At 47.0% G+C, this 27,037-nt stretch overlaps 2 protein-coding genes across 5 annotated transcripts in view; one reads left to right on the top strand and one right to left on the bottom strand.

Moving 5' to 3' along the window:
• Positions 1-9,403, top strand: part of LOC125711625 (putative protein CRIPAK) — a 24,197-nt gene extending 14,794 nt beyond the window's left edge. The window contains exons 2-3 of one of the 4 annotated variants that reach the window (XR_007383064.1): positions 4,528-4,612; positions 4,711-9,403. The gene's annotated coding sequence lies outside the window, so the exon portion shown is untranslated. Of the gene's footprint in view, positions 1-4,031 lie in introns of those variants that run through there. The other 3 variants (XR_007383063.1, XR_007383061.1, XR_007383062.1) reach the window with 3 other exon arrangements.
• A 6,151-nt stretch (positions 9,404-15,554) lies between these two features.
• foxo1a (forkhead box O1 a) overlaps positions 15,555-27,037 on the bottom strand; it is a 32,828-nt gene continuing 21,345 nt past the window's right edge. Inside the window, exons 2-3 of the mRNA XM_048980756.1 lie at positions 21,031-21,222; positions 15,555-20,468 (exon numbers count right to left, since the gene is read on the bottom strand). Coding sequence (XP_048836713.1) covers positions 19,308-20,468; positions 21,031-21,222 — 1,353 coding nt within the window. The 3' untranslated portion in view covers positions 15,555-19,307. The remainder of the gene's footprint in view (positions 20,469-21,030; positions 21,223-27,037) is intronic.

Genomic DNA, 27,037 nt, shown 5'->3' with positions numbered 1-27,037 from the left:
GTAGGATTGCCGCTCCCAGCCCAGTGTCTGCCGTCTGCTGGGCCCATCTGCACGTTCTTCCTCTCAGAGGCTTCTTCTTATCCTTCTTCCAGTCTGACATGTGGTTAGCTGGATTGCTGCTTTCTGTTTTCCACAAAAGCTAAGTCTGTGTGTGAGTGTGTGTCCTGCAATGGACTGGTGTCCCTTCTAGGGCATCCCCTGCCCTGTGTCCGTCTCATGAGGTAAGCTAACAGCCCAGCAAGATCCTGTACTGGATACATGGTGATGGAAGGATGGATGGATGGATGGATGGATGGATGGATGGATGGATGGATGGATGGATGGATGGATAAAGCAGTTTCATAATTAATTTTCCATGTGAAAATAAAGCTCCAAAGCTCCGAGTGGTGAACAGAGTGTGAAGTTTATTTGACTGTTTGACAAATTTTCTAGAAAGTTCTCTGTATTGTGACCCAAACCAGAGTGGACAGTATCTTAATGCATCTTCAGCGATACTGCGAGCTTTATTGCCCAAATCTCTTAATCTAAGTGTTTCTTGAGGGTCTGTCGCTCGGCCATGAGGGCAGTTCCTTCGCCTCCCATTTTCCCGTTCTCATGCATTCTCTCCTTATCTTTCTCTTTTTTGTTTTTGCCATTTTTCGATTTTTTTCCCCCTGCGACATGTCAGTCATCTTCCTCACAGTTCAGAGGCGTCAGGATTCCTGGAGCCTGTTGGGGGGGTCAAAGCGCCCAGTAAATAGTTCACTCCCCAGGCAGCCGGTCCGATTGCCACTCCCAGCCCGGTGTCTGCCATCTTCGCTCCACCCCACTCTCTATTGCACGCCTTCGAACGCCTTTTTGTGCATTAAATTGCTGTTGATACTATGGCCTATATGAAGTGTTTATTGTGAACTGAATATGTTTAGCGTATATGGTTGTACCGTTATCTTTCTATGTACACATTGAAATAATCTGGCGTATTACACTGCGGATGGGGAACTCTGGACCTAAGACACTTGTTCTTGTAATAGTGATGCAACGATAAAAGTGATTTGATTTATTTTGATTTGATTCAGGGAAAAAAATCCCATAAACGTGTGAGAGTTGTTCCGTAACTGCCGTGCACCCGACGCTCACCCGGCAGACTATATTCACACCACCCTCATCTATGGGATGCCTGACACATAACAAGCCCCCCCCCCCCCGGGATTGTTGGTGGTAATTGGGCTTCTCTGATCATCTGGCTAATTAGTGGGGCAGGTCTTTCCCTGGCTGGGCTCTCCGAGCAGCTGAGGTACAGTTTGCATGCTCTACACCGGGCCCTCAGTTCACTACTCACATGCTGCTATATCTGCTGTATACATGCTGTATGGCCACAGTACTTTAGCGTTATGGAAACTATATGCTAAAGCTGATCTCCAAGTCGTTCTGACCTGCTCTTCTTCCTACACCATTAACAGTTAACTCTCTCCAACACCACAAAAGGGCATCCAGATTAATTGTGAGCTTGATGAAACTAACACTGTAACCCTTAAAAGAAAGTGTAGCTGTAAATATTTACACTACAAATAGACGTGTTAACACCATTTAGCGATATGGATGACCAGACCTTCTAACTGCAACCAGTTCAAGCATTATTGCTGGTTCCAGTGCAATGCTGGTTGTCTCTATGGCCACCAGGAGTCTACTTGTCAGCACTGAATAAGAATAATATTTTAATAATAATGTTATCTCAAAGGATTGTGGGTTCTCTCAGCAGTGTTCCTCATTTAGTTTTGTCGCAAGGGGTTACAAGATGTCTATGGTGCAGATTTTAAGGAAATATTAACCAGCATGTTGCAAAGATAAGGCAAACCAAATTCCTCATGGTTTCCTTTCATCTCCGACAAAGAGCTGCGAGTGTGTCATTTCCTGCCGAAAGACCCCGCTTGATTGTTTCCGCGTGTTTCCTCATCCTCGGCTTCCCCTTCTCTTCCCTGGGGTTGCCGGGCTACCTTTCACAGTCTCCAAAGGCTTTCTGTGTCTATTGTACGTTTCCTACTTATCACTGTTTCCTGTCCAGTAAGTGAAATGTTTTTTTTTCTGGTGAAACACAGAATCAGCTTTGTATTGGGAATAGTATTGTACATCAATGGAAGAAAGCAATCTAATTTCTGCTAATAAAATGGTCTCAGAGCTGCCAGGGTATCCCATCCAGGGTTTCCCATCCAGGGTGTTCCATCCAGGGTTTCCCATCCAGGGTGTCCCATTCAGGGTATCCCATCCAGGGTGTCCCATCCAGGGTTTCCCATCCAGGGTGTCCCATCCAGAGTATCCCATCCAGGGTTTCCCATCCAGGGTGTCCCATCCAGGGTATCCCATCCAGGGTTTCCCATCCAGGGTATCCCATCCAGGGTTTCCTATCCAGGGTGTCCCATACAGGGTATCCCATCCAGGGTATCCCATCCAGGGTTTCCCATCCAGGGTGTCCCATCCAGGGTGTCCCATCCAGGGTTTCCCATCCAGGGTATCCCATCCAGGGTTTCCTATCCAGGGTGTCCCCTGCTTTGTGCCCTTTGCTGCCTGGGATGGACGCCAAATGCCCTATGACCCTGTTCTGAATAAATAATCAGAAGATGGATAGCTAGATGGATGAATGACCGAGAAGCTCAATATGTAAGGGAAAGGCTGTAAGACTCCGCTGTACAGGCAGCGGATCTGTGAACGAGATCCATTCTCTAAGTCTTTCTTTAAGACACATTTATAGGTAAGATGGAAAAATAGTAATACAACACATAATAACAATAATAATAACACAGAAACAATAGTTATACTAGTCATACTGCATGGTAACTCGAGTCATTGAACTACTGAAGCTGCGTTTTCAAGAGCATCACAAAGTAGTGTGTTCATTATTAGGAATATAATAGGCTTTATGGCAGTGCGTAAGTCGGACGTTCTTAACCCAGGTACGGCCTGTAATAAAGTTACGTTACCCAAAAACATTGTATGGCTACTGTTATGACCTGCTCGTACGATTCTTCAGATATGTAACACATCCATGAAAATATGAAATTTTGCTAGAATTGCAATAAGCCCTGTGCTGATGTTACCAGGCATACGGTGAACACTGATAACCATGACAGCATTTGCCTGTTAGCATTCTCGCACACAACGCTCCAGTGTTATCCATTTCTCAAACAGTGAGAGTCATACTCTCTTTACATCTGCGATTTTCCTGTTTTTGTCGTTCCTATGTGTTTTTTTTCACCCATATCTTCTAAAAAAAAAAAAAGCCTGACCTTCTAATCGCCAGTACGGACCCTAGCTTGGTCGGACATGCCTCTTCACGTGGCGACACAAATTAAACATCTCCAGGAGCCCGGCTCTCTAATTCCCTGGCCCCGCGCCCTGACCTGGTCCCGGGCTCCGGAGAAGGACCTTTGCCTGCTGTGTGAACTGAAACGAGTGTTTCTCTCACCATAAATCAATAACTGCCCTACCGAGCCGACTATCACACTCGTGACGTCAGCCGAGTAGCACCGTCTCAGGAAAACAATTAGGAATGGATGGAAAATGGGGCGCGCTTGACATTAACCAGATTCTACGCAGTCGATCTCAGTGCTTCTGGACCTGCCAAGTTCCAATTTGCCTGCTTCTTAAATCCAGCCTCGCAGTGAGAGGGTGGCCCCCCCATGTTCAGCTGACTGCATGGAGGTTATTAACATCCTACCAGAGCAGTAAGGCTATCAGATGGCCCTCGGGGGAAAAAAACGTAGATTTAATAGCATGAGATCGAATTAGAATCAATAAGGTAACGTGTCGCATCAAAATGCACGTGCCGTCCCCCCCTAATGGTGCAGTACAGCTCGCCATGCTTCCATGGCAACAGGCAGCCGCTAAAATCATTTGGCAATTACACATGCGCTCCCTCACTTGTATCCCGGTTCTGTGTTCTTCCATTTACCACATCAGCCTCCCAGGGCGCCACCAGCAGCCTGTCCCTCCCCTCCCAAAAACCCCACCCCCCCAGGTCCTTTCCTAAGCGACGCTGCCTAACCAGCTGCAAGACACCGGGAGACAGCAGGTCTCGAGCATTACGATCTCTCAGAGATAAAATCTCACTGTATACCTAACCAAAGACACTGGTAAGTAAGGGTGTCTCTTCAAATTCAGGATTCTGGGTTTGAGGGTGGTTTACAAGATAGCCACCTGTTTGTGTAGAGCTTATAAAAGGCACTCTCCTCCCTCGGCTGCTTTCCTATACTGCCCCCACCACTTCGAAACAACCCCCAAGCGGAACAGAGAACTGGAACAAGGAGCAAAACACTCATATCTTTGCACGGTGCAGATCAGTGAGCTGGACTTACACACCACACTCTGAGAGAGATTATTGTCTGCCTGCCTTCAGTCATTATGGGGAGATTTCATAAACGCAGCGATTTCTCTCTCCCTGAAGGGGTTGTTTACGCTTATGCTGAGCAGATGGACGATGAGGATGACATATTTCTTAAGCATCAATCAGTTGGTTCATGTGAGAAGCATCTCTTTCTCTCTTCCTCGCTGCAGCAATAAACGGCACATCGACATATTTCCATGGAGGCCTGGACTTTTTGAGCAGTGAATCTTACATCATTAAGTATAATGCACTTTGGTAAGATCATTGCATCTTAAGGTCTTCTGATGCGACGGCTTTGAGGAACGCTCAACGGTTTAAAGCACGTGGACTGAGAGAGATTCCTCTGTTCCTAGGTGAGATGCTGGCATGACAAAACCGCTATGTTTTCACCAAGTCAGGAACACTGGGGCCCAGGAAACAAGTTGGCAATGGTGAAACCGCCCGAGGATGTGTCTCACGAAGGATGGACCTCCTCAGGCCAACGTGTCTGGAGGACCGACCTGGAGAAGGCCCCTCCTACCCTGAAAACAGCAAAGCACCAAGTGTGCATTCCGCTAAGTGACTTTCCGTACCGTCAGAGTAATCAGGTGTGAAAATGGCAGCATCTGGCAAATGGTCTATGAGCATGGAGGTGGCTGTGTGTGTGTGTGTGTGGGGGGGGGGGGGGGCTGCCCCCTATTTTTAGTGGTGTTTTAATGTGATTAATTCCTTTGATTTCATTCCAGGCTGGTCTGTGTTATGCATGGATAAATACTAACACTGATGATGATAATGTTTATGCATTATTTACTCTAAATGATGACAGCTGTTTGTTTCGATAACTGCACTGCAGATACCGGTATCTCCACCCATTTTTTTTTACCCATGTGCCCTTGCAGCTGTCATCATAACAGAGACCTGTGTGCTCAGCTCCTCATCTCCTAAAAGTTGTGTGATATCTCTTTAGAGCTCCCTAATATATATTTTGTTTCAGGGTAACATATTGCAAGCAGTGACAAGTAGTTCTTAACCAATCATTTGTTCAGAAGTGATCGACAAAGAGAAAAAAATCCCAGTACTGGTAAAAGATAAAAATGATTGACCCAGAGAAGGAAATGAGGTGGTAAGTCTGCAAAATAAGGCATGTAGAAGCAGAAATAGTAGAATAAAGTGTAAGTAATGTATTAAAGTGCAGCTCTCCCAGTACACTGAGTCTGGCCATTACCTTAGCCTTTCCTTTGGACATGTTTGCTGGCCAGACATCTGGGTCTAGTCCATGATTCCAACCACAGCCAGGCCTACAGGGCTGACTGACCACAGGAGCACCAGGGAGACAGGACCCTTAACTGCCTGCAGGAGGCGCTAATCAGGGAGGCATCACACTGCACTTAAAAAGCATACAGTGAGGGAACTTATGTGCACTCTACTTTAAAAACTGTACTGGAGTGGTTAGATGAATACAGCATCTCTACATTGATGGACTCTTTTGTACCTTTGCGGTTTTTATTCTTAGTATCCTTTTATTATGTTTGGTACACAATATAACCATCTTATTGGGAATAATACATCTGTGTTAGGAGATTGTTCAGATGAGAAAAAATATTTCAGATGTTCCAGGATGCAGCCAGTATAGAGAGGTGAGTGTAGGGTAATACAGACACCAAAACTGTTAAAGCTGCACTCTGACCACCAGAGGTTTGGTCTGGAATCCGGGAATGCTTGGATCAACTTTTCTGCTTCATCCCGAGGCAGTGTGCTGTTTTGGTCCACTGTACCACCAGAGTATCTGTTATGTGGGTTGGTCTCAAACTTTCTGGACCAAGTATCACTTCAGCTCAAACCACACCAGCCACATACCACGTGAGTGAAAAAGTAACTTTAATCACAGCAACAAATTTTGATCTTCTCACATACCACCTAGGGGCGCTCTGAGTTCCAATGGTGATATGCGTGCCACAGTCTGAGAACTGCCGGTTAGGCCACCTGAATTGACAAAGAAGTCCAGATTCAGCTGAAAGCCTGAAAATGTATGTGTGAGCACTGTAGGGCTGATTAATATTGCTTCCATACAGATTCTATATTGTTACAGTACAGCAGGAGAAACGTCATCATCTGGGATTATCCATAATCAATTATATACACCTTTTGTTCAGCCAAAACTTTAAAAGAATCTGCCTTATATTGTGTAGATCCCAATTATGCCACCAAAATAGCTTAACGAGCATCATCGGGGACTCCACAAGACCTCGGAAGGTGTCCTCTGGTATCTGGTACCAAGTATTTAGCACCAGATCCATTAAGCCGTGTCATTTGCAAGGCGAAGCATCCATGGATTGGGCTTGTTTGTCCAGCATATCCCACAGATGCTCAACAGATTGAGATCCTGGGAATTTGGAGGTCAAGTCAACACCTCGAACTCTTGGTCATGTTCTTCAAAGCATTCCTGAATGATTTTTGCAGTGTGGCAGGGCGCATTATTCTGCAGAAAGAGACCACTGCCCAGAGCATCACACTGCCTCCGCTGGCTTGTCTTCTTCCCATAGTACATCTCTTCCCCAGGTAAACAATGCACACACCTGGCCATCCACATGATGTAACAGAAAATGTGACTCATAATCTTCCATTGCTCCATGGTCCAGTTCTGCTGCTCACATGCCCACTGTAGACACTTTCCGCAGTGGACAGGGTCAGTATGGGCACTTTGAGTGATCCGCTCAGCAGCTACACAGCTCCATGTGCAGTAAGCTGCGATGCACTGTGTTGTTATAGCGGGGCATGGAAAGAGGAAACATGATTCATGCAGTGGCACACAGCACACAGAGGATTTTATTAGTTGAACAGAACAGAGAGGAGGAACCACAAAATAAAGAAACCATGAGGGGTCAGAAACAAAACAGAAGAAGAACCACCAAGTAACATACAAGGGAAGAGAGTAGAACTGAGAGCCAGACTGGAGAACAACCAAAGCTACAAACACACAGTAGCAGCTCTACACAGCTCAACATGTACACATATCTAACCACAGACAATGACTAACTGAAGAACAGGATGAGGGCAGGCGCATACGTACAGACAAGAAGGTTAACAAGGGGCAGGTATGAGCCGTTACCAAATCAACCAATCGATATAAGCAAGGGACAAGAAACAGGTGGAATACATTGCAAGAAACCAGCACAAGAAACTAGGAAACATTAACAAACACAGAGGGAAAACTACACTAGGAAAGACTAGGAACATAAGCCGAACATAACTCAAAAGACAGGGGCAGGGAAGACTATAAACAGGAACACAAAGCAAATCAATAACAATACCAGAAGCTAAGGATAAAATAGACCAAATAAATTAAACAAAATGTGAGGCTGATCACCCTAGAACCCATGACTAGAGAAATGTAAGATTCAGAATCACACACTCAAGCCACTGAGCCAAGTGGCAGCACATGGAACAGGGAAACACACTAGGGACTTAGGGCTACAAGACAGATGTGGGAACAGGATGGCCAGCAACACCTACTGGCCAAATGGGGACAAAACACATGGGACAGGACCAGACGGGTACCGACCCTGACACTGTGTATTCTGACACCTTTCTGTCATAGCCAATAGTAATGCCAGTTATTGGTTGGTCTTCCATGAACCACTTTTGGAAGGTACTGACCACTACATACCTTGGAACACCCGACAAGACCTGCTGTTTTGGATATGCTCTGACCCAGATGTCTAGCCATCATAATTTGGCCTTTGTCAAAGTTTCTCAGATCCTTACTCTTGCCTGTTTTTCCTATTTCAAACAAAAGTACTTTAAGAACTTGCTTTTCACTTGCCTATTATATAATGGCACCCTTGACAGGCGCCATTATAATGAGATAATCAAAGTTATTGACTTAAACCTGTGAGTGATTTTAATGTTACGGCTGATTGGTGTGTATTTTAAGCTTAAATAGTTATTAATTGCATCCACAAGGGGCAGTGTGTTCAGGGAAAAGAGCAATGGACCCAGTTTCATATTGTCCTGGAGGTGTGAGGCCACAATGTTAATCACTGAGTCTCCGTGCCACCCATCTGATGACTCATCACTTGGTCTAATTAAATGCTGATGAATCAGCAAGATAGTATGGCATATGAAGAGTGATCAATAGCATTATAAGCAGCAGAAGTAGAGGGAGGAGCTGACAAAGTGCTTTCCTCATTGCCGACAGACCCTGACTGAGACAAAGAATTCTTGCTGGAAATATAGCAGCCTGATCGCTTCAATGCCCGATTTGAAAAGTTATAAATAATGCAGCTAGCAAGATATTATGAGCTTCGGGAAAACACATGAATGTCACAATGCCTTAAGTGGGATGCATCAGGTGGAGAATCTCTGTTTTCACCAGTCAGCCCCATGACACTTAGCAGGATTAATGGCGAGAATATGTATGTATGGATGGATGGATGGATGGATGGACGGACGGATGGATTGATTTTATAGAAACTAGTAGGGTGGCGCAAAGAGCTCTAGACATAAAAACAATTGTGTATGGAACATTGTGTTACACCTGCGAGGGTGACAGCAATTTGGTATGAATACTAAAATGGACACAAAGCTGAATGACATCACATGCAGGGTGGCCCCCGCCTCATGCCCTGTGCTTTCTGGGATCAGCTCCAGGCTGCCTGCAACCCTATACTGGGCAAGCGGAACAAAAATGGATAGATGGATAATCATCGCAAGTGTTGTGTTCACAACTGACTTCTACATAATTCTCTTTCTAAATACCATCATTTCAAAGTCTGCCAGTACATTCACATTCACTGAAATGACGGTTTGTTGTCTTTAAAAGCAGAACTCTATGCTACACTGTGTGTGAAATTGCTTGCAAGAACTAATACCTTGAAATGTACAAAAATAGATGTTTTATGGACCACATGGAAGCTGTAAAGAAAGTGGGAAAGCGTCTAAGTCGGGATGAAAGCTGGGAAAAAAGGAATTCCGTCTTAATTATACGGATGCAGACGATCTGGCCAGCAACTTTTTGGTTTTGATTGTGACATTTTCTTACTTTTAACAATTCTCTTGGAAATGAAGATAGGCATATTAGGTAGTACAGCACAAAAATAGATCCCAGATACCCCAACATTATATATATATATATATATATATATATATATATATATATATATATATATATATATATATATATATATATATACACTAGTAGCTATATATATATACACTGAGTGGTCAGTTTACCCAGTACACCTGCTCCTTCAAACAGCGAATTATGTGGCTACAGCTGAATACATAGAGCGCACAGACTGAGCATTAGAACAGCTAAAACTCCTGATCTGAGTAATTTTCTACATGGTTTGATTGTTGGTTACTTAGCTGGTTCCAGCAGCTGAGAAACAGCCACCTTGCTGGGATTTTCTGCGAATGGTACGATAAACCTTGTTAACGGGGGAGGTCAGAGGAGAATGGGGAGATTCGTTAAGGCTAACAGGAAGGCCTCACGGGCAAAAATAACATCTCAGTACAACAGAGGTGTGCAGAACCTCCCTGAAAACACAATTTGTCAGCCTTGAAGTTGGTCAGAAGACCAGTGCCTGCTCTCACCAATCGTGCATGTGTGTGGCTGTTTCTGCTCATGTCCGTACAGAATAACGTTCTTGCCTCTGAAGCAAATGTATCTGTTTACATTCCATTTATCTTTCACAACAAACAGGAATTTTACACATCATTGTTTTTGCCCACGCCATTTTATTTTAATCCACTAATAGGAACAGTCCGTCCAGCCCCCCCCCCGAATAATGCAGGGGGAACAAAAAAAAAGCTTCGGTGTTGGTCAGAGCAGCAGGGATGCGGCAGCTCATGGCACACGGGCACATATTCATGCTGCCGTGTTTTTGTTTTCGGAGCGGGGGGCGGGGGGGGCGGGGGGGGGGTGGGGGGGTGGATGGCTGCTTCCTGACGTCCATGGCAAAGATGTCAGGTGTCGGCCGCCGGCTCGGGTGACGGGTGCGTGCCGGCGTGTTGTCAGCCCCAAGGTGAACATGAGAGCCGCACCTTATCCATAACTGCATGCTGACGCTAATGATGTGACTCCGTCTGACAAACAGCACCCCCCCGCCCCCCCCCCCCAGCTGAGTACGTAAACGAACGTATTTTGCCTCGTCGCTGTGGCTGCGCGGTTTGGCAGATTTGAGGGATGTTCCTGTTATATTTCCACGGTTCAAATTGTTATTATTAAATCTCCGTGGGCGTTGAAACGGGACAACAGTCAGGTTTGGCTGGACAGCAGGCGGGACATTTTCATCAGGTCAGTGATGCCCAGTGAGAGAGACAGTGTGCGCATTTATACATGTTTTACCTCAAAAATACTGTAGCACCTCTTGGGGTGGGGTGACACACCTTTTATCAGGTAGCTTATTTTTTTATTGTAAAAGTGTCAGAATGTTTTGGAGGCTGCAGAGAAGAATACTTGTGAACCAATTTAACGGGATGTTCCAGCTGTCCTCTAATCGCTTCAGCGTGGATGGGGGCTGGAGCCTCTCAGAGAACGCAGAGGGCATCAGGCGGGGCTGTACGTGTAAGTTTATCATAGAGAACAATTTAGATAAGCCAATTAGCCTAAATGACTGTCTCTGGAATGCAGGAGGAAACTTGCATGACATGCGGAGAACATGCAAACTGCACACACACAGGGCAGGGGCGGGACTCCAGCGTCCCACATTCGGGGTGTGAGGGTGCATCACTGCCCACCGAGGCTCCACACTGCACCCATCCACATACTGACGACTGGGATCATTCAAACTTTCCAGCTGAAACTGCAAATTGCATGAAATTTCCATCTCGCTTACCAGCTGCAGCCCCCGCTCTGGTCCCGGAAAGGGGGTGCTGTGATTGGCCGGTAGCAGGGCCCATGTTGATACACCTCAACCAGTGGGGACCGGGAGCCAATCACACTTCTGGCTGCAGTTTAAAGTCAAGGGAGTTTAAATGCTTATCAGGGCGACAGCCCCCCCTTCCTCAAAAGTCATTCAATCAAAATTTTTGTTTCCTGTGGGTAAATATGATGTGTCAGGCCACTGTTCTACGCACCCTCACATTTTGTGGAAGGAGCTCACTGGAGCCAGCTGGCCGCAGTGAGTCAGTGTGACTCGTGCAGATGTGCGGTTTAGTGTGACAGCCCCTCCGTAAGGGAAAGGGACAGCCGCTCAGTGCAGCAATAATTAACCACGTCTGTCCCTGCCCTCCCCACCCGCCACCGCTCATACACAAACACCCAGAACACAGGTGTCAGCATCCACCCCCCTCCTTACCCTTCAGTCATGTGATCCCCAAGCCTCCACCCCCCCCCCACCCCAGCCACCAGCCTGCATCTCCAGTGCATCAGATCATGTCTGGTCCTGCTGCGGCTCATTTGCTCTGCACCCTGGGCCCTTGGCCCCGTGATGGGGGGGTGGGGGATCATGTTCTTTTGCTCTAGTGACTTTCACGCCCTCCCCTTATATAAAGCTGCTATTGCTGACACCTATTGTTTAAAGATATAGCTTAGCATCAGGTATAGTGCAGTATCCTAGGTAACCCAAGCTGACCAAAGTTTACAGAGTTCAGGCTTTTTCTGCTCTACTTGCCCCATCCCACATTTATATAAGCCCAGCTATATGACACAAGGATGGCTCACTGAGTAACTCCACCAGGGTCGTGGGTTCAAATCCTACACATACATAGGTCACAGGATCCAAATACACACTTAGTTGAATTGATGGGAGTGTGTATCCTGGCACAGACTGGGCTCTTATTCAGGGTGCCCCTTCCCTGTGCCCTATGCTGTCTGGCACAGATTGGGCTCTCGTCCAGGGCGATGCTGCCTTGTGCCCTATGCTGCCTGGCACAGACTGGTATCTCATCCAGGGTGCCCCTTCCCTGTGCCCTGTGCTGCCTGGCACAGACTGGCATCTCATCCAGGGCGCCCCTTCCTTGTGCCCTGTGCTGCCTGGCACAGACTGGCATTTCATTCAGGGCGCCCCTTCCTTGTGCCCTGTGCTGCCTGGCACAGACTGGAATGTCATCCAGGGCGCCCCTTCCTTGTGCCCTATGCTGCCTGGCACAGACTGGTATGTCATCCAGGGTGCCCCTTCCTTGTGTCCTGTGCTGTTTGGCACAGACTGGCATCTCATCCAGGGCACCCCTTCCCTGTGCCTTGTGCTGCCTGGCACAGACTGGTATGTCATCCAGGGTGCCCCTTCCCTGTGCCCTGTGCTGCCTGGCACAGACTGGCATCTCATCCAGGGCACCCCTGCCATGTATCCTGTGCTGTCTGACAGAGGTAAACCTGTACTGCATATCAGTTCAGGAGGTGGACATACAATAGGAACATTTTCACACATATATGTACTGGTGTGCATTTTTGTGATCTTGTATTACGAAAGGTCACGATTTGTAATTCATCATCATGTATCATTCACTACAGCTGTCCTTTCTCCATAACCTTTCATGCAGTACAGGACCATGGCGATCCTGGCGCCTATCCCAGAATGCCCAGGGTACATGCAGGGCACACCCTGGATGCTAGTCCATCACAGAGCACAGACAAGCAAACAAAACCCAATAGTATCACATTTTTCAAACGCCTTTGTCAAATATTTCCCATTATTGTGTATTTACAAGGGATTCAGGTTTAAATTTCCATTCTTTCAACTATAATTAGAGTCAGATGAAAAGTCCATAAATATATACGGACTCCTATGTTTTAAGAAAGAAAAAAAAATGGTGAACACTGAAAGGCTGTCAGCAGATTTCCCTGATGCCAGATGGCAGAGCAAAGCCATCTGTGGAGGTACAGCCGTGGCAATTTTTAAGAGCTTTGGGTCCCTCTGGGAGGCCGAATCCCTCCAGCGGTGGCTGAAGCGCTTGGCCACGTTAATGTTAAGAGCGACGGGGTCACAGATGAAAGGCTGCTGAGCCAAAGGCCGACAGTCACAGCCAGCGGCCTGGACGCCGCACGGGTTTTACACACCTCGCAGACGGCAACGCCTGCAATCAGGAGAGGAAGGCTCACGGGTCACCCCCCGAGGGGGGGGGGACAGGCCAGGAAAATGACCTCATTAACCTGGGACAGCTTTAAATGGCAGGGTGGGGTGCCCCAAGCCTGAAAGAGCAAAGAATAATGGCCTCGGTGTAGCATGTCAACAGTCTAATGGGCAGGAGGGTTAAAAATTATTGGCAAGAAAACAAGACAGGTGGAGAATTACACATGAATGAGGACGAATCGTGCCACACGCATCTCATGCAGCTACTCGGGAGGCGTGGCTTGTTGGCTCTGTGCTGTATATGTATGTGTGTGTAAACAGCAGCTAGGTACTGAGTATATATTCAATGGGTACATATTCATACTCACCCATTGTGAGTATATTCTTTTTGCTTATGTATTATCCATTTGGTGTATATTCTACACTTGTAAATTTTTTTTGTATATATATTCATTAACTTTATATTTATCGAATGTATATTTGTTGGTTATATTTTCTTATTGTATATATATTCATTGAGTATATATCCATCGGGTGTATATTCTCTGAAAAGGACTGGCCTGGCTCAGCTAGCTGTACATTTGGTTTTTATCTTCTGAGTCATTCCTGTCAGAACGGAGACAGGAAAACGTTCTCCAAATGTGCTGGTCAGTAAGAGTGACTTTGGGACAAACCCTGCGTGAACCGAGTGATCCCACTCCAGTGAAGCCCAGGATGAGCAGCCCCCCAATGCCCTGGCGTGATGAGAGGTCACCCCGCAGGCCAGAAGAACGGAGAGATTATACTCGGGTTGCCATCCAGGCTCAGCAAGACACATTCCTCTGGACATCTTAAGGGGGGGGGGGAACGCCCTCTTCCGCGCCTGTACTCTGTCATCACTCTTTAGGAAGACCCCCACTCCACACTGCAGAGGTGTGCAGGAGGGAGTACTCTCACGCTCACACACGCACACACACACGCACACACACACGCTCTTGGCCTAGGTGTGGTCAGCCACCTGTTTTTCCACAGCGTTCCCGGTGTCCTCAGCCGAACGGCTTGCGTTTTCCCGTCTCTCTTTTCCCTGCTTTTTTCGTATTTCACCACCTACAACAATTTCCCTTGTAATCCCTAAACCCACAGGGCCATTTCAGAATCTGAGTTTAATTGTGTAACTTCAGCCCAGCTGTAGCAGGCGGAGGGGGGGGGGGGGGGGGGGGGGCAAAACAGAGCACATGTGAAAATCTTGATGGGGGGGCGCGGTCCCTCCGGGGCTGAAATAGCCACAGCAGTTTTTGGTGTGCACCTGGCTCTGCAGGGTTACAAACTGTCTAAAGAGGAGGGAAATTTTAAATTTAATTTTAATTTCGGCCTTAGCACATGCCAGGAGCCAGGAAGAAGACGGCGACCCAGACTGAGAACACCCCCGGGGGCGCAGAGCAGAGGCAGGCCGCTCTCCGCACAGCTCTGATTGACCTCTGAGGAGCAGGTCCAGAAATACACCCCCCCACAGGGCAGGTTTCGGGAACAAAAGGCCCCCACTTCTCTCCCTCTAGTGCTCATAATTGTGCGACCAGAGCCCACGCGGCAGGCCGGCAGGCCCCCTGGAGGTGTGAGGTACTTAGCCCGAGGATGGCTTCCGTGGCAACAGCGTGCCCCGGTGCAACCGCGCACTGCACACACCGGCAAATAGGATTTACCCGCAGGGCAAGCAAACCAGCGGGAGCGACACACAGAGCACTGGAGGTGCTGCACTTACAGAGCGATCCCATTAAAGGTAGGCGATTACAGAGAGGAGCACCAGAGAGCTGGGCTCAATTATTCCTTAAAAAAATGGAGGTAAGGATTATGGAAGGAAGAGGAACTTGCAGGCTAGCAGCTCACAGAGGATCCTTTTTATTTCCTAGTCCATTTGTGCCATTGTCTGTTGATTCTGATGAGTTTAGTTTAACAGCTGCAATTCCTTACACATGCATTATATTGTATTTTGACTTAGCAGTTTTATTCGAAATGATGTAGTTTATTTTAAGAAGGTGTGGTCAGACAGGGGCCCGAAGCGCTTGGGGGTTAACGGCCTTGTGCAGCGGCCCAACTGTGAAATCACTCTGCTGACCCTGGGATTTGAACCGACAACCTTCCAGTCAGAGGCAAAGAGCCCCAATTCACTGAGTGACACACCTACCCCCCCACACATACAGGTGAAAACAAGACACAGGACAAAGGCAGCATTTTTCCCAATATCATAATTTATGTACAAGGCGATGGCTTCATTCAGCAGCTGCAAAGAAAAAAAAATAAGACATTTTCTGACTGTTTTAGGGTAATACAATCACGTTTAAGTACACATTTAAGTAAAAACTTTAGAAGGCTTGCCTTCATGCTGGTGGATGAGACACGTCTGCATAAATATCAGGATGGATCACCGCAGAAAAAGCAGCAATTAACTAATAAACATTTCTAATTAACAAACTGTTCCAATTAACAAATTCTTCCAGTTTGTTAGCCACTCAGAAGCAACAATATATATTTATCTCTCTTAAATAGCTATATACTAATATATTCAGTTTTCTTTAATACATAATTGCACATTTACTTCTGCCATTTGAATAAAACGTACTGTACACAAGGTAAGAAATGTTACAATGCCGTTTATAACGGTGTTTTAAAATAAGATCACTTTCATCACTTTTTGTGAAAAGTGCCACTTATAAAATGCGGATTAAAAACATTGTTTTTTTCCTCAAATTGATATAAATTGGTCCAAAGATCTGCCAAGTTAAACAAGAATTAATTTAATATAGATTTTCCTCCATATTTATGAGAATTTTTTTTCCATTTTACATTTTTTCCTACAAATAAAAGCTAAATACAAGAATTATATTGTCAGTGTACCAAAAAAGCCAAGCATCAGCATCTATTTTTTTTCTTTTGTAGAACTATCTTTAACAAATACAAGGACATAAAAATCTCCACAATTCTAAAATACAATTTCTCTCATCATTGGTACAAGTACAAAAAAAAACAATTACAAGAATGCATAGGTTATATACTGCGCAGAATTCACAAAGCAATCATTTACACTTGGTAATGATAAAGAACATTTTCACTGTCGTATATCTGTTAAACCACTTGTTCATAAAGGTTCATTTTGCCAGAGATTGCACTTGGCGCTCTGAAATGTCCGACCACAGCGTGCTTGTGCTACGACCACGTGTCAGGACTTAAAATATTAGGGGAGCACAACTCCAGAGAAAGTTTCATTCCCTGGCAGATAACGGGTTAGCACAGTTAGCACAGCCAGCGTGGGCAACAGTTAGCGCAACCTGCTTCTAGAAGCCGCGTCCCTTAAGTCAAGACCCAAAACCCGAAAAAATTCAGTTTACGCTTTAACTGAAGTATGCGGACACGGAATCGCTGCGATTTCATGTGTGTAAGCTGTAATCAGGAACAAGCCGCGATTTAAGACTGCCACAAAAAAGGAAAAACGAAAGAGTAGGCTGCATTCCATCCTAGACGTGTCATTCAGCTGGGCGCCTGACAGTCTTACAAAGCGTCTATCCTTGGCTTTGGCCTTGATTCTCCTGTCTTGCCCCTCCATGTTGCACTGGGAAACAGACAGCGGGAATGTTGTCGCTTTGAGTAATTATTTCGTAGCTGAAGTTTTCATCCAAAGCGGCCTACACGATCGTAGCTGGACATTTCCCCAGGGCCGCGAGTATCTGGGTTCAAAGGTACAACAACAGAATCCTCCCCCAAAACTCAGCTGTGGTCAGCGCCCGGCGCAACACTGCGAGTGCTGATTGAGAAACAAATGGACGCTTTAAACAGCCACTTCATCAACCTGTATTGTGATTGGTTAATTAACAGCGACACTGCAAATCTTTTTAATTATACCTGCTCTTGCGCTCACCGAGGAAAAACCATTCTGTAGAGGACTATTTCTGAACTATTTTAGATTCGTCATTGAACATGCCAAATTTATATTTAGTGCAATTAAAAAAAAAATCAGCACGTAATAGCTTTCCATTACCCTCAAGCGTAGGAGCTTTCGGCCTTGTCAAGCACAGTGCTAGGATTCCTGCTATGCTTCCAGATCTACTGCTGCCCTGCCACTGCTGGAATATGATGTGTGGATTTCTGCTTGGGGGGGCACAAAGCAGCATGCAGGAATGGTAGCGTGTCACTGTACTGCCAGAGAAGGGTATCAGGAAAGTGACGGTGGTAAGTGCTAGGAGGCAGAGAGCGCGAGAGAATCTTCATCAAATATGCCATCGTCTGCATTTAAAATATATCTCAATTATTATTATACATTTCATGTATTTACAAAAAAAAGTGTAAATAAAAAGTGCCTGATGAATAGCCTCACCAAAAAGCGACTTCCAGCAGGAAGCGATATAAGCTCAATGTAAATAAAACATCATTCAGTTATTCTTCTCCAGATGTACAGCTAAAATCTTTGGCAGAAACTGATTTGTGTTACTATTCTGTAAACTTGTTGCCTGAGATTAAAAACACTCAGTGTGGTACATCTAATATGGGAGGAGAGGTAATATCGTGAAGTAACAATATCCCACAATCCCTATGGACTCATTCATTTACATAATTTCGGCCTCCATCACATCTAAAGCCAAAGTGAGGCTTTGACACCCACCACTGCCAATCACTGCCTGCTCCACCCCAGCTGGAACCAGTAAAGCATAATTGTTTTCAACAGTAGCATTGATGTATGTGCTATCTTTTCCTTTGCGGCAACAGGTACAGGACCAAGTTAAAAACTATTTCAGAACAAAACGCAGACCTGTTTTACTTAAGAAAAAGCGTGCGGTGTGCAAATAAAAAAGAACAGAAGGACAAGTCTCATAATGGGGGGGAGGGGGGTGCACATCCTCACTTACTAACGGCTCTTGTGGTTTGATCTGATCAAAGCTGACAAGCAGGACCTGAATTACAAACAAGCAGCAGGCAGAGGTGTCTCAGCAGTGATCTGTGACTGTCTGCTTAACTGTGAAAGACGGCGATTCACAGGGAGCAAGGCTGGCCTGGGTGGCGACATACAGCGAGACAAAACGGCCTGTGTGTGTATGTGAGTAACGGCGTGTGCTGGTAAGTGCGTGTCCGTGAGTGACCGCGTGAGTCCGTGAGTGACCGCGTGAGTCCGTGAGTGACCGCGTGAGTCTGTGAGTGACCGCGAGTGCCCATGTGTGTCTGAATGCTGCCACAAATGATAAGTCACGGCACCCCCACCAGGACTTTTTTGAAAGAACGGGTAACAATGAATTTAAAACAAGACCACCGATATTGAAACCTGCTGTTGAGAGATTGGCACTTGATTATTTACATTTAAAAAAAAATAAAAAATCTGAACAGGTTGGTAAACATTTTCTGGGCAGGCTTTGAGTCTCAAAAATGAGGGAGAATTATGAGTCCTTCTTTGGATTGAGCAGAACTTCCAGTTCTGGGATGACTGATATTTTACATGAGTTATTTCTGCTGTAAATTGTATCATGTCTCAATAAGGCTGAGGGGGCTGTTATATGTTCACAACCCAGATAAGAGGTGAAGGTCAAGAGAATGTTTCATAGCCGACAAAGATAAATAAATAAAACCATGTTTTACGATCCACCTTACGTAATGCCCGTGGGCCAATGAGGCTGTGGGCCTATGAAGCTGTGCGTCAATGAGGCTGCGGTCCAATGTGGTTGAGCTCCGCCCCCGAAGATGAACTGTTACTTGTTTCTTTGAATGATGACAGAGGGAAAGGGTCTTAAGCAGCCAACCAAAAAAAAAATAATAAGACAAGCATGGTCACATGAACCTTACCCGATGAGGTCATTTTCCCTGTGATGTTAGATAATACTAGATAACTGCATATATACCATATACCAGGTAAGGTCTGCGAATTTGGGGTGGATCTGTGTTCCTCTTCACTGGAGAGCATATCTGGACACCATCAGGGACTGCTGCACATGTGGGGGTCTCTACCCGGACACCCAGCTATGTGTGGTGGTCTTCACACCATGGGCGAAGCCCTGTGGGGCCACCGTGGGGTCAAAGTTGAAGTCCAGTGAGTCACCATCCATAAGCGCATCGTGCAGGATGGACTCCATGTCGCAATCGAAGCCCTCGAAGGGCACATCCACTAGGTCGCTGGGCAGCTTCTCGTGTGGCTGTGGCAAACCGGGCCGCATGTAACCGTTGCCGTTGAAGGTGCAGTAGGCAGGTGGCACCCCCCCGCCAAGGTGGGCAGAGCAAGGGAAGGGCGTTGGCATGGAGGGCTTCTCGGGTGTCAGGTGGCTGGGGCTCCTCATGCCGCCAAGGGGCATTAGAGTACGCCCATTTAGGATCACCTGCGTCGGAGGAGCTGGCCCGTGCAGGGGGTGCGTGTGGGGGAGGGGTTGCAAGCTCCCTTGGCCAATCATCTTGCTCCCGTGGCCCGCCTGGCTGGCGCTATAGGATGTTAACAGGCCTCTGGCCCCACCTGGCTGGCCTGCCGTCGTCTCCACCGAGGGGATGAGGTTGCCATGGGGGTCGGAGTCTGACGTGAGCAGCTCTTTGAGGAGCCCGGTCTGGCAGCCATATTGGTTCAGAGACTTGCCCTTGGGGAGGGGTTGCATGGGGATGGGCGAAAGGACACCGACTCCAGGTTGGCCATACAGGCACTTGCGGTAGTCCTGAGTGGGTGGGGCCACCATGCTGGGGGAGCTGTAGGCAGGGTACCCAGGGCTGGTCTGCATCATCGAGGAGGGTGACGACTGGGCAGATCCTCCACCCTGCCCGGCTGCCCCCACCTGCGAGTTCTTGGGGGACAGCAGATTAAGGTTGCCCAGGAGGCTCTCCATGACGGTCTCGGAGCCGAGTGAGCCGGCCACCTCCGATAGGCTGGGCAATGTGGCTGCCATCTTGGAGCTGGGTCCCCCGGGGTAGACCATGTGTACATCGCCATCAGTCAGGTCGTCCTGTTCAGCCATGAAGGGAGAGAGGCGGCCGCTCAGTGTACTGGCGTTGGAGCCACTGCGCTTGCGGATGGGCCCCCACGTGTCAAAGTCGTCATTGCTGTGCGAGTTGGGGCTGCCGGGCCACTTGGAGTACTGGGAGCCGGGGCTCTCGGCACCGCCCTCTGGCGCCCCCTGGAGCGACACCTGAACAGACATGCAATTACACCATCAATGCAGACATTCAGCTACCCGCTAAGCTACAATAACAGCAGGAACTAACTATAGACTATGATCAGGATAGGACCTTCAATCTGCAATGTATTACGGCGCTTGGGATAAATGACCAAGGGTTAAGTTGCCACAAGGTTTGCTGACTTAACACAGAGCTAAGAATGTGCCATGTAAGTATAAAACGTCAAGGGAAAGGTAGGAGACAAGGCCGAGCATGAAAACAGCGACTCAAGGCAAGGCGGAAAGCCGGGAGAGGCGGCTATAGTTCGTAGTCACCCTAAAGTCCAGGGTTTATTTAATGTTTAACTCCAGCCATTAGCAAGGCAGCTATTTAGGATGAGTTGGTTTAAGAAGTGGCCTCCCTTGGAAGATGGACGGAGGGATGGATGGATGGATGGATGGATGGGTTGGGTTAGGTATACTAGGGGTATGGCCAGGAAGTGCACATTACACAGCCATTGCTCAAGCACCATTCCGTAACAAAGTGTTACTACATCCTAGGATTGGGGGCGGGGCTCTGAGATACTCCACCCACCTTCTTCTTGGCAGCCCGCCCACGGCTCTTGGCAAACTTGCTGTTGTTGTCCATGGAGGCTGCGCGGCGCCGGGGGGACTTGCCGCTCTTGCCACCCTCCGGGTTGAGCATCCACCAGGAGCTCTTGCCCGTGCCCTCGTTCTGGACGCGCACGAAGCGGCTGTGCAGCGACAGGTTGTGCCGAATTGAGTTCTGGAACAGAGACGAGACCAACACTCAAACTGTAATCCATAGCAAAATTTCACAGTCATCTGAGATGTTTGAGTGCAAAATCAACGTGTTTCAGGGCTAATTTCGGTCTGGGGAAGCGGGAAGAATAAAGCCAAGAAGTAGCAAGCTTGTAGGGGGGTCACATGGTCACACGTGGACAAGGTCAAAGGTCAGTTCATACCTACATCCTAGTCAGAATTAAAAGAGCAACAGGGTCTTCTCATGAGCTACGCCAGAGGGAGATCCCACCAAAGAGTACATTCCTCACAAACATGCAAGAGGGATTCTGGACCCACCCATCCTAAATCTGCAGCCGCCTGCATGTGTGGTTTCTTTCTGTAACCAGTCTAACCTAGTTTCACCTTTGCTATCCCCCCACCCCCCCCCCCGCCCCCTCCCGCCCCCAAACTTTCATCATTCCAGCCCAAACCACTACAACAGCACAGGGAGACGGAGATAACCTTCAAACACAGGGGAAAAAAATAGCTTATCAACATGTATAAGCTGTGCTACTCAGAAAAAAGAAAAAAACTTCAATGGAAATAGTATTGTTTTATTTTTTTGCTAATTATGGAGTGTTCCAAAAACAGCCTGTGTGCAAAAAAAAAAAAAAAGAAAGGCTTTGAGCTTTTCTCAGCATAGCGACGGAACAGCAAAGCATGTATGTCACTTCCTTCCAAAACACGAACAAAAGCGAGAGAGCGACTCTGCTGGTCGCTCTGGGCTTTTTTTTGTGTGCGAAACTCCTCCATACAGTAGGAAACAGAAAACGAGGATGTTGTTGCACTTACGCGTTCTGGTAGTTAAAGCAAAGAGCCTCGAGAACAAATGTCAGTGTTTCCACAGCCTTGGAATACGAGAAACAAAATCACAAAGAGAGTCCTGGTACATAAACACTGTTTTTTTCCACTTTACATGTTCGGGAATGAAGCTATTGACAGAATTAATGATGTTTGTCATTTCAATACAGCCACAAAGGGCAACAGCCTTACAAGAAAACCAGTAAACTGGCATTTTCTTGCACAGTTTCTGCGCTGTGACTGGGATTTCTGAGCATGTAACGAGGCCAAACTGAATTGACTCTGTGAGGTTTAGTGTGTGTGCATTGGTGCACTGCAGAGACTGCATGCAGGTAAGACTGCATGTATGCATGCATGAGTGTCTCTCTGCGCCCAAGGCAATACTTCCTCTGTGAATTTTGCAATAAGCCTGCAGCCTTTCAAGCGACACTGTGCAGCTCAGCTGCGAGGACCGAATGAATCTCGCACTATTGCATTACCATTAGCGAAATTCAGCACCAAAGTTTTTTTCCCCTAAATTCTACTCAGAATAAAATAACTCTGAATTTTAGTACCGTGAATACACATTTGATATAACTACTTACCATCTGACTGTCAAACTGGTTGGGGATTCTAGCCAATACGGTCTGGGAGAGACCCCAAGCTCACCGAGATTAAATAAGTGATCAGCAGACATACTATTGAGTGAGAAGATGCTGTCATCCAGACCATAACAAGACTAGGATAAAAAAAGGCTCCCTACAGTACACCAGTGTAATGCCATATAACAGGGGATGACTAAAATATGGCTTGGGGGTGGGGGGGGTGGGCATTTCAAGATTTTCCTGCACAAACAGGAGTCGCGTTAATGGATGTCAGGGATCCTTGAGTAATACCCACTGAAATGACTCACTTCCCTACATCTGCTCAGCAGCCTGCAGCATCACCAGGCTGGGACAGGAGGGTGGGGGGTTGGGGGGGGGGGGGGGCAATGCGGGACTAAAGGGGCCGGGAAACAAGTGGGAGGATGAGACAGGCAGGAAGGATGGAGGAATGGAAATGAGAGACCTCAGAGAAGCATGGAAATGTGTCCTGAGACTGGGGGAGGGGATTTAGACAAATCCTTTCATTACACCTTGGAAAAAAACACCGTAACTACACTGTGACGTTGGACAAAAAGGTACATGTGTGCAGAACAGAAGCGTGCACAGCATGTGAATGCACCAAATTAAGAGCAAAGGTGACAGAGTTTGGCAAAGCCTTCCTTTCAAACCATGGAGCCGACGTGAATGGGACTGGAAAGAGGAAATCGGAGCCACTGGCTGCATCAAAATGGGTGGATGCCAGTGATATTTCACCAAAACATACTGTAAAAACAAACTGAGAGAGACCTAAACACATCCAAAGAAAGTTCTAGCTATTTGGTGATTTCTCAGACGCTAAACCGAACGCCTTATAGCCTCCTCTTGTTTGTAAATTTCTTATGTTCTTATGTAGTGATGTACCAAATGATTACACGAGTGGTAACTAGCAAAGTATTTAGATGAGTGTGAACTTTAATTGCACTGCAATAAGAAATATAACCGAATACTGTGTACGAGTGAAAACTGTTTATTTTACAGTTTGTTCTTAAGCGCCCTGAGATTTCGGAGCTCCTGGGATTAAATGTGGACGGCTCCCGCTAGCAATGACAAAATAAATGCTTCTATTCATTGGGCCGCCCCGTTCCTTTCAGTGCTGGTGCCGCTGCCTCTGCTGGTCTCTCATGCAGGGAATGGGCCTGAGCCCAGACAGCGGAAAGGAGGTTGGCACACAAACGGAACAAGAGCCACGACGGAACGGTGTGCGCTATGTCTGGGAAGGAGGGTGTCTGAACCAGTCAGATCAGAGCTCCAAGTTCTTGTTTGGTCTGTGCTGGTTGGAGGTTGGGGAGGTAGAGAACAGACTGGCGGCTTGATCCAGTCCAGAATTGTGTCTGTGCTCAGTTGTAAGAAACAGATCCAGGAGCAGACTGCCAGGTCTGAGACAAGAGGGGAACCTACAGCTGACGCCATACAGACTGTGCTTGTTCATCGTATTACAGGAACGACGAAAGGGAAATTAGAAAACACACCTTTACGTCTTTTTCCCCCTTGATCATTCGGATGTGAAAACAAGGGCCTTTGACGGCGTTTGTTTGTCTCCTGTCTCGGTATCAGATGCACGCATAACGTCTAGACCAACACTATGACAGATAACGTGGTTTTCCAGGAAACGGAGAGCTTGCACCTTATCACAGGTGTCAGTGAGACCGAGAAGGTGTCAGGATCACGGGCAAACAGTATGAACCACAACAGTCTCCCCAAAAATAACGCGCAGCGATCGCTGCGAAAGTGGCTGAACCCAGAGGAAACGTGCTCAACTTGGGGTAGAGCGACGGGGATAATTACATGCTAATGGAAGTCCGAACTGCACATGGGTAAATACTGTAAATATCGGAAAAATGCTTTGATTTCAAATTCCAGCCACACAGATCCCGCTATTTTAATGTCAAAGCAGAGGACTTCATGTGATCTTCCGGTAAACAGGCTGCTGTGAGTCAATGCAAGAGAATTTTAAGGGAGAGGGGACAGAAAAATGAAGGCCATCGCACAAGCGTGGTATGAGGAAGCAGCCACATCAAAGGCTGGTGCCACGGAGAGAGAGGCTCACTTCCTGTCAGGTCAGGAAGGCGGTCAGGTCAGGAGGGGAGAGAAGCAGCTATGGAATGCCGGCCCGGGATTTACACACCCCCCGGAGGCTGATTGCTGCGTCCCATGCTGGGGGGGGGGGGGGGGGGGGGGGGGCTCATTTTCCATGCAACATATCAGCAAATCCTCCACTCAGAGGGATGTGGCAGTGGAGACGCTGTAATGACAAAACGGCAATAACCGAAACACCTTACCTGCATGGATATGCCGCCAAGTTTTACAGAAAGAGAAGGCACTCCCGTAATCACACGTGGAAAATTCATGTTGGCCTGCAAGTTTATAAAGTTTCTCCTTAATCATCAGTTCCACGAAAGGTGGAGCTCTTTAGGTGTCTGTTGAAGGTATCAGACCCAAGAGTCAGTCAGTCCCCTGGCTCTGTGACATTGTAACTCATAACCCACCATACAAACCAACTGAACAGCCGCCTTTTCTTGTGCATAAAAAGCAGAGATGGATAATTCAGGCCCAAAAAGTAAAAACCCAGACCAAGATTTTACTTCACCCAACCAGTTGAGTATAAGGAGTCATGGTCACACAATATTCACCTGGTTGGTTGGTATAAAATCTTGCTCTGGATTTTTACTTTCTGGACTAACCCTAACCCGAACCCTAACTACCCATCTCTGTAAGAAGGCCAGTAAGCAGCTCTGCAGGCGCTTAAGGCGTGGCCACCAGCAGGGGAAGGAAGCCCTCTTCATGAATCTTGCTTGACTATCGCTCGACTTCACTTTGACGTAACTCATTTTGCATTATACGCTTGAGGGAGGTGAGTAGAGTCCTGCTGTGGCCCAGTTTCAGCTGCCAATCCCTCACTTTTAACTGCGATTTACAACCTTCGTAAGGCAATACTCATACAGGCAAAAAGCAGAGGGCGTCTTAATCAAAACGGCATTTTGACTGAAAGCCAGCGAATAACGAAACCACAGCCATATCTGTCTTTCATTTATGTCTAGTCACATAAATGTGGCCTTTATTTTAATGTGTCCATCCAGCTTCTAGCTGCTTATCCAGTATACAGTTGGGGGGGGAGGAGGGGGGGTCTGGAGCCTCTCCCAGGCAGCATAGGGGCACAAGACATGGGGACGCCCTGGACAGGCTGCCAGCCTGTTTTAATTTAACCACCCTAAGAAACCCCAACAACTGGCATGACTTTAAAACAATACTACACACATAACAACAAAAGCAGATTTCATAAATTACGTGAACAAACCATCTGGGGACCCTTGAATTGTTTTAGCTAGAACACACAAGGTCCTAAAAGGAAAATGACAAAGGCTGTACTTCATTATAAGCCTGTGTGCATTTGTTGTGGGTCCTACTGTATTCTGTCAGAAAAGGCAGAGTATTTGGGGGTACAGGGGCTGGATTTGAAAGGCTGCTTTCTGATGCCACATAAGAAGGCACTGTCTGCCTTTTAGAGAAGCTACTCTGGGTAAGAAAGGCTGCAAAGCACTGGATCCCAGTGTCACCCCCGGGGCTGCATTAGTCTGCCTGAGGCATGCTGGGAAAAACAGCAGTTAAATGCACAGCCAAGCAAAGACTTGCATATTTCTTTCGGAGAGGAGGCAAATAGCAGTAATTATGCCTGTTAGTGCTTATTATAACTAATAAGATACATACTCTCACATTTAATTATGATGGTTGAGTCACAACGTTGTGTATCAAGCCAACAAACAGAAAAGTCAGTGATAAGGCGGCCTGCTGATCTTTCACAGGTGATACTAAATTACAGTGAGGCATATATGTTCAGGCGGTTAAAATGGACGTCTTGCATTTATATCTGCATACGAGATCAGCTCAGGGCAATTATGCTAGGAATAAACTTCATAAAAGTAAATTGAACTGAACTGAACGTTTAGCACGTTAGTAGCCAACTTGTCCGCTACCTGGCAGAGTCGCTAAGGTTATTTCTCTAACATTTCACTCAGATGTAGATTAGCTTCTCTCAGCGCTGGCACAGAGGCTCAGGTGACCCGTGATACCAGCGACATCGAGATAAAGTCCAACCAAGCTCCGGCCACGATGCCCACTGCTGGCGCCCCAGCGGGCTGTGGGCTCCTGAGACGCCCGTAGGTGGGGTGAGTTTTTTTTTTTTGGGGTATGTGGAGGCTGGTCCCTCCCACAGTGGAACAATGCAAATTTAGTTCCTTTGCTGTGGAGCTCCTGATTGGCAGGTTTGCAGAAAGACTGCTTTCACTGAAGGTGGTGCCTGAGGACTGCAGCTTGGCCACCTTCTGAGAGAACCTCTGAGGTCTTATGTGGGACATCTATCAACTTTAAAAGATGCAA

This window comes from Brienomyrus brachyistius, chromosome 17, assembly GCF_023856365.1.
Source record: "Brienomyrus brachyistius isolate T26 chromosome 17, BBRACH_0.4, whole genome shotgun sequence".
NCBI classification, from domain to species: Eukaryota; Metazoa; Chordata; class Actinopteri; order Osteoglossiformes; family Mormyridae; genus Brienomyrus; species Brienomyrus brachyistius.
The sequence above is the reverse complement of the archived record's forward strand: the minus strand, read 5'-3'. Positions and strand labels throughout refer to the sequence as shown.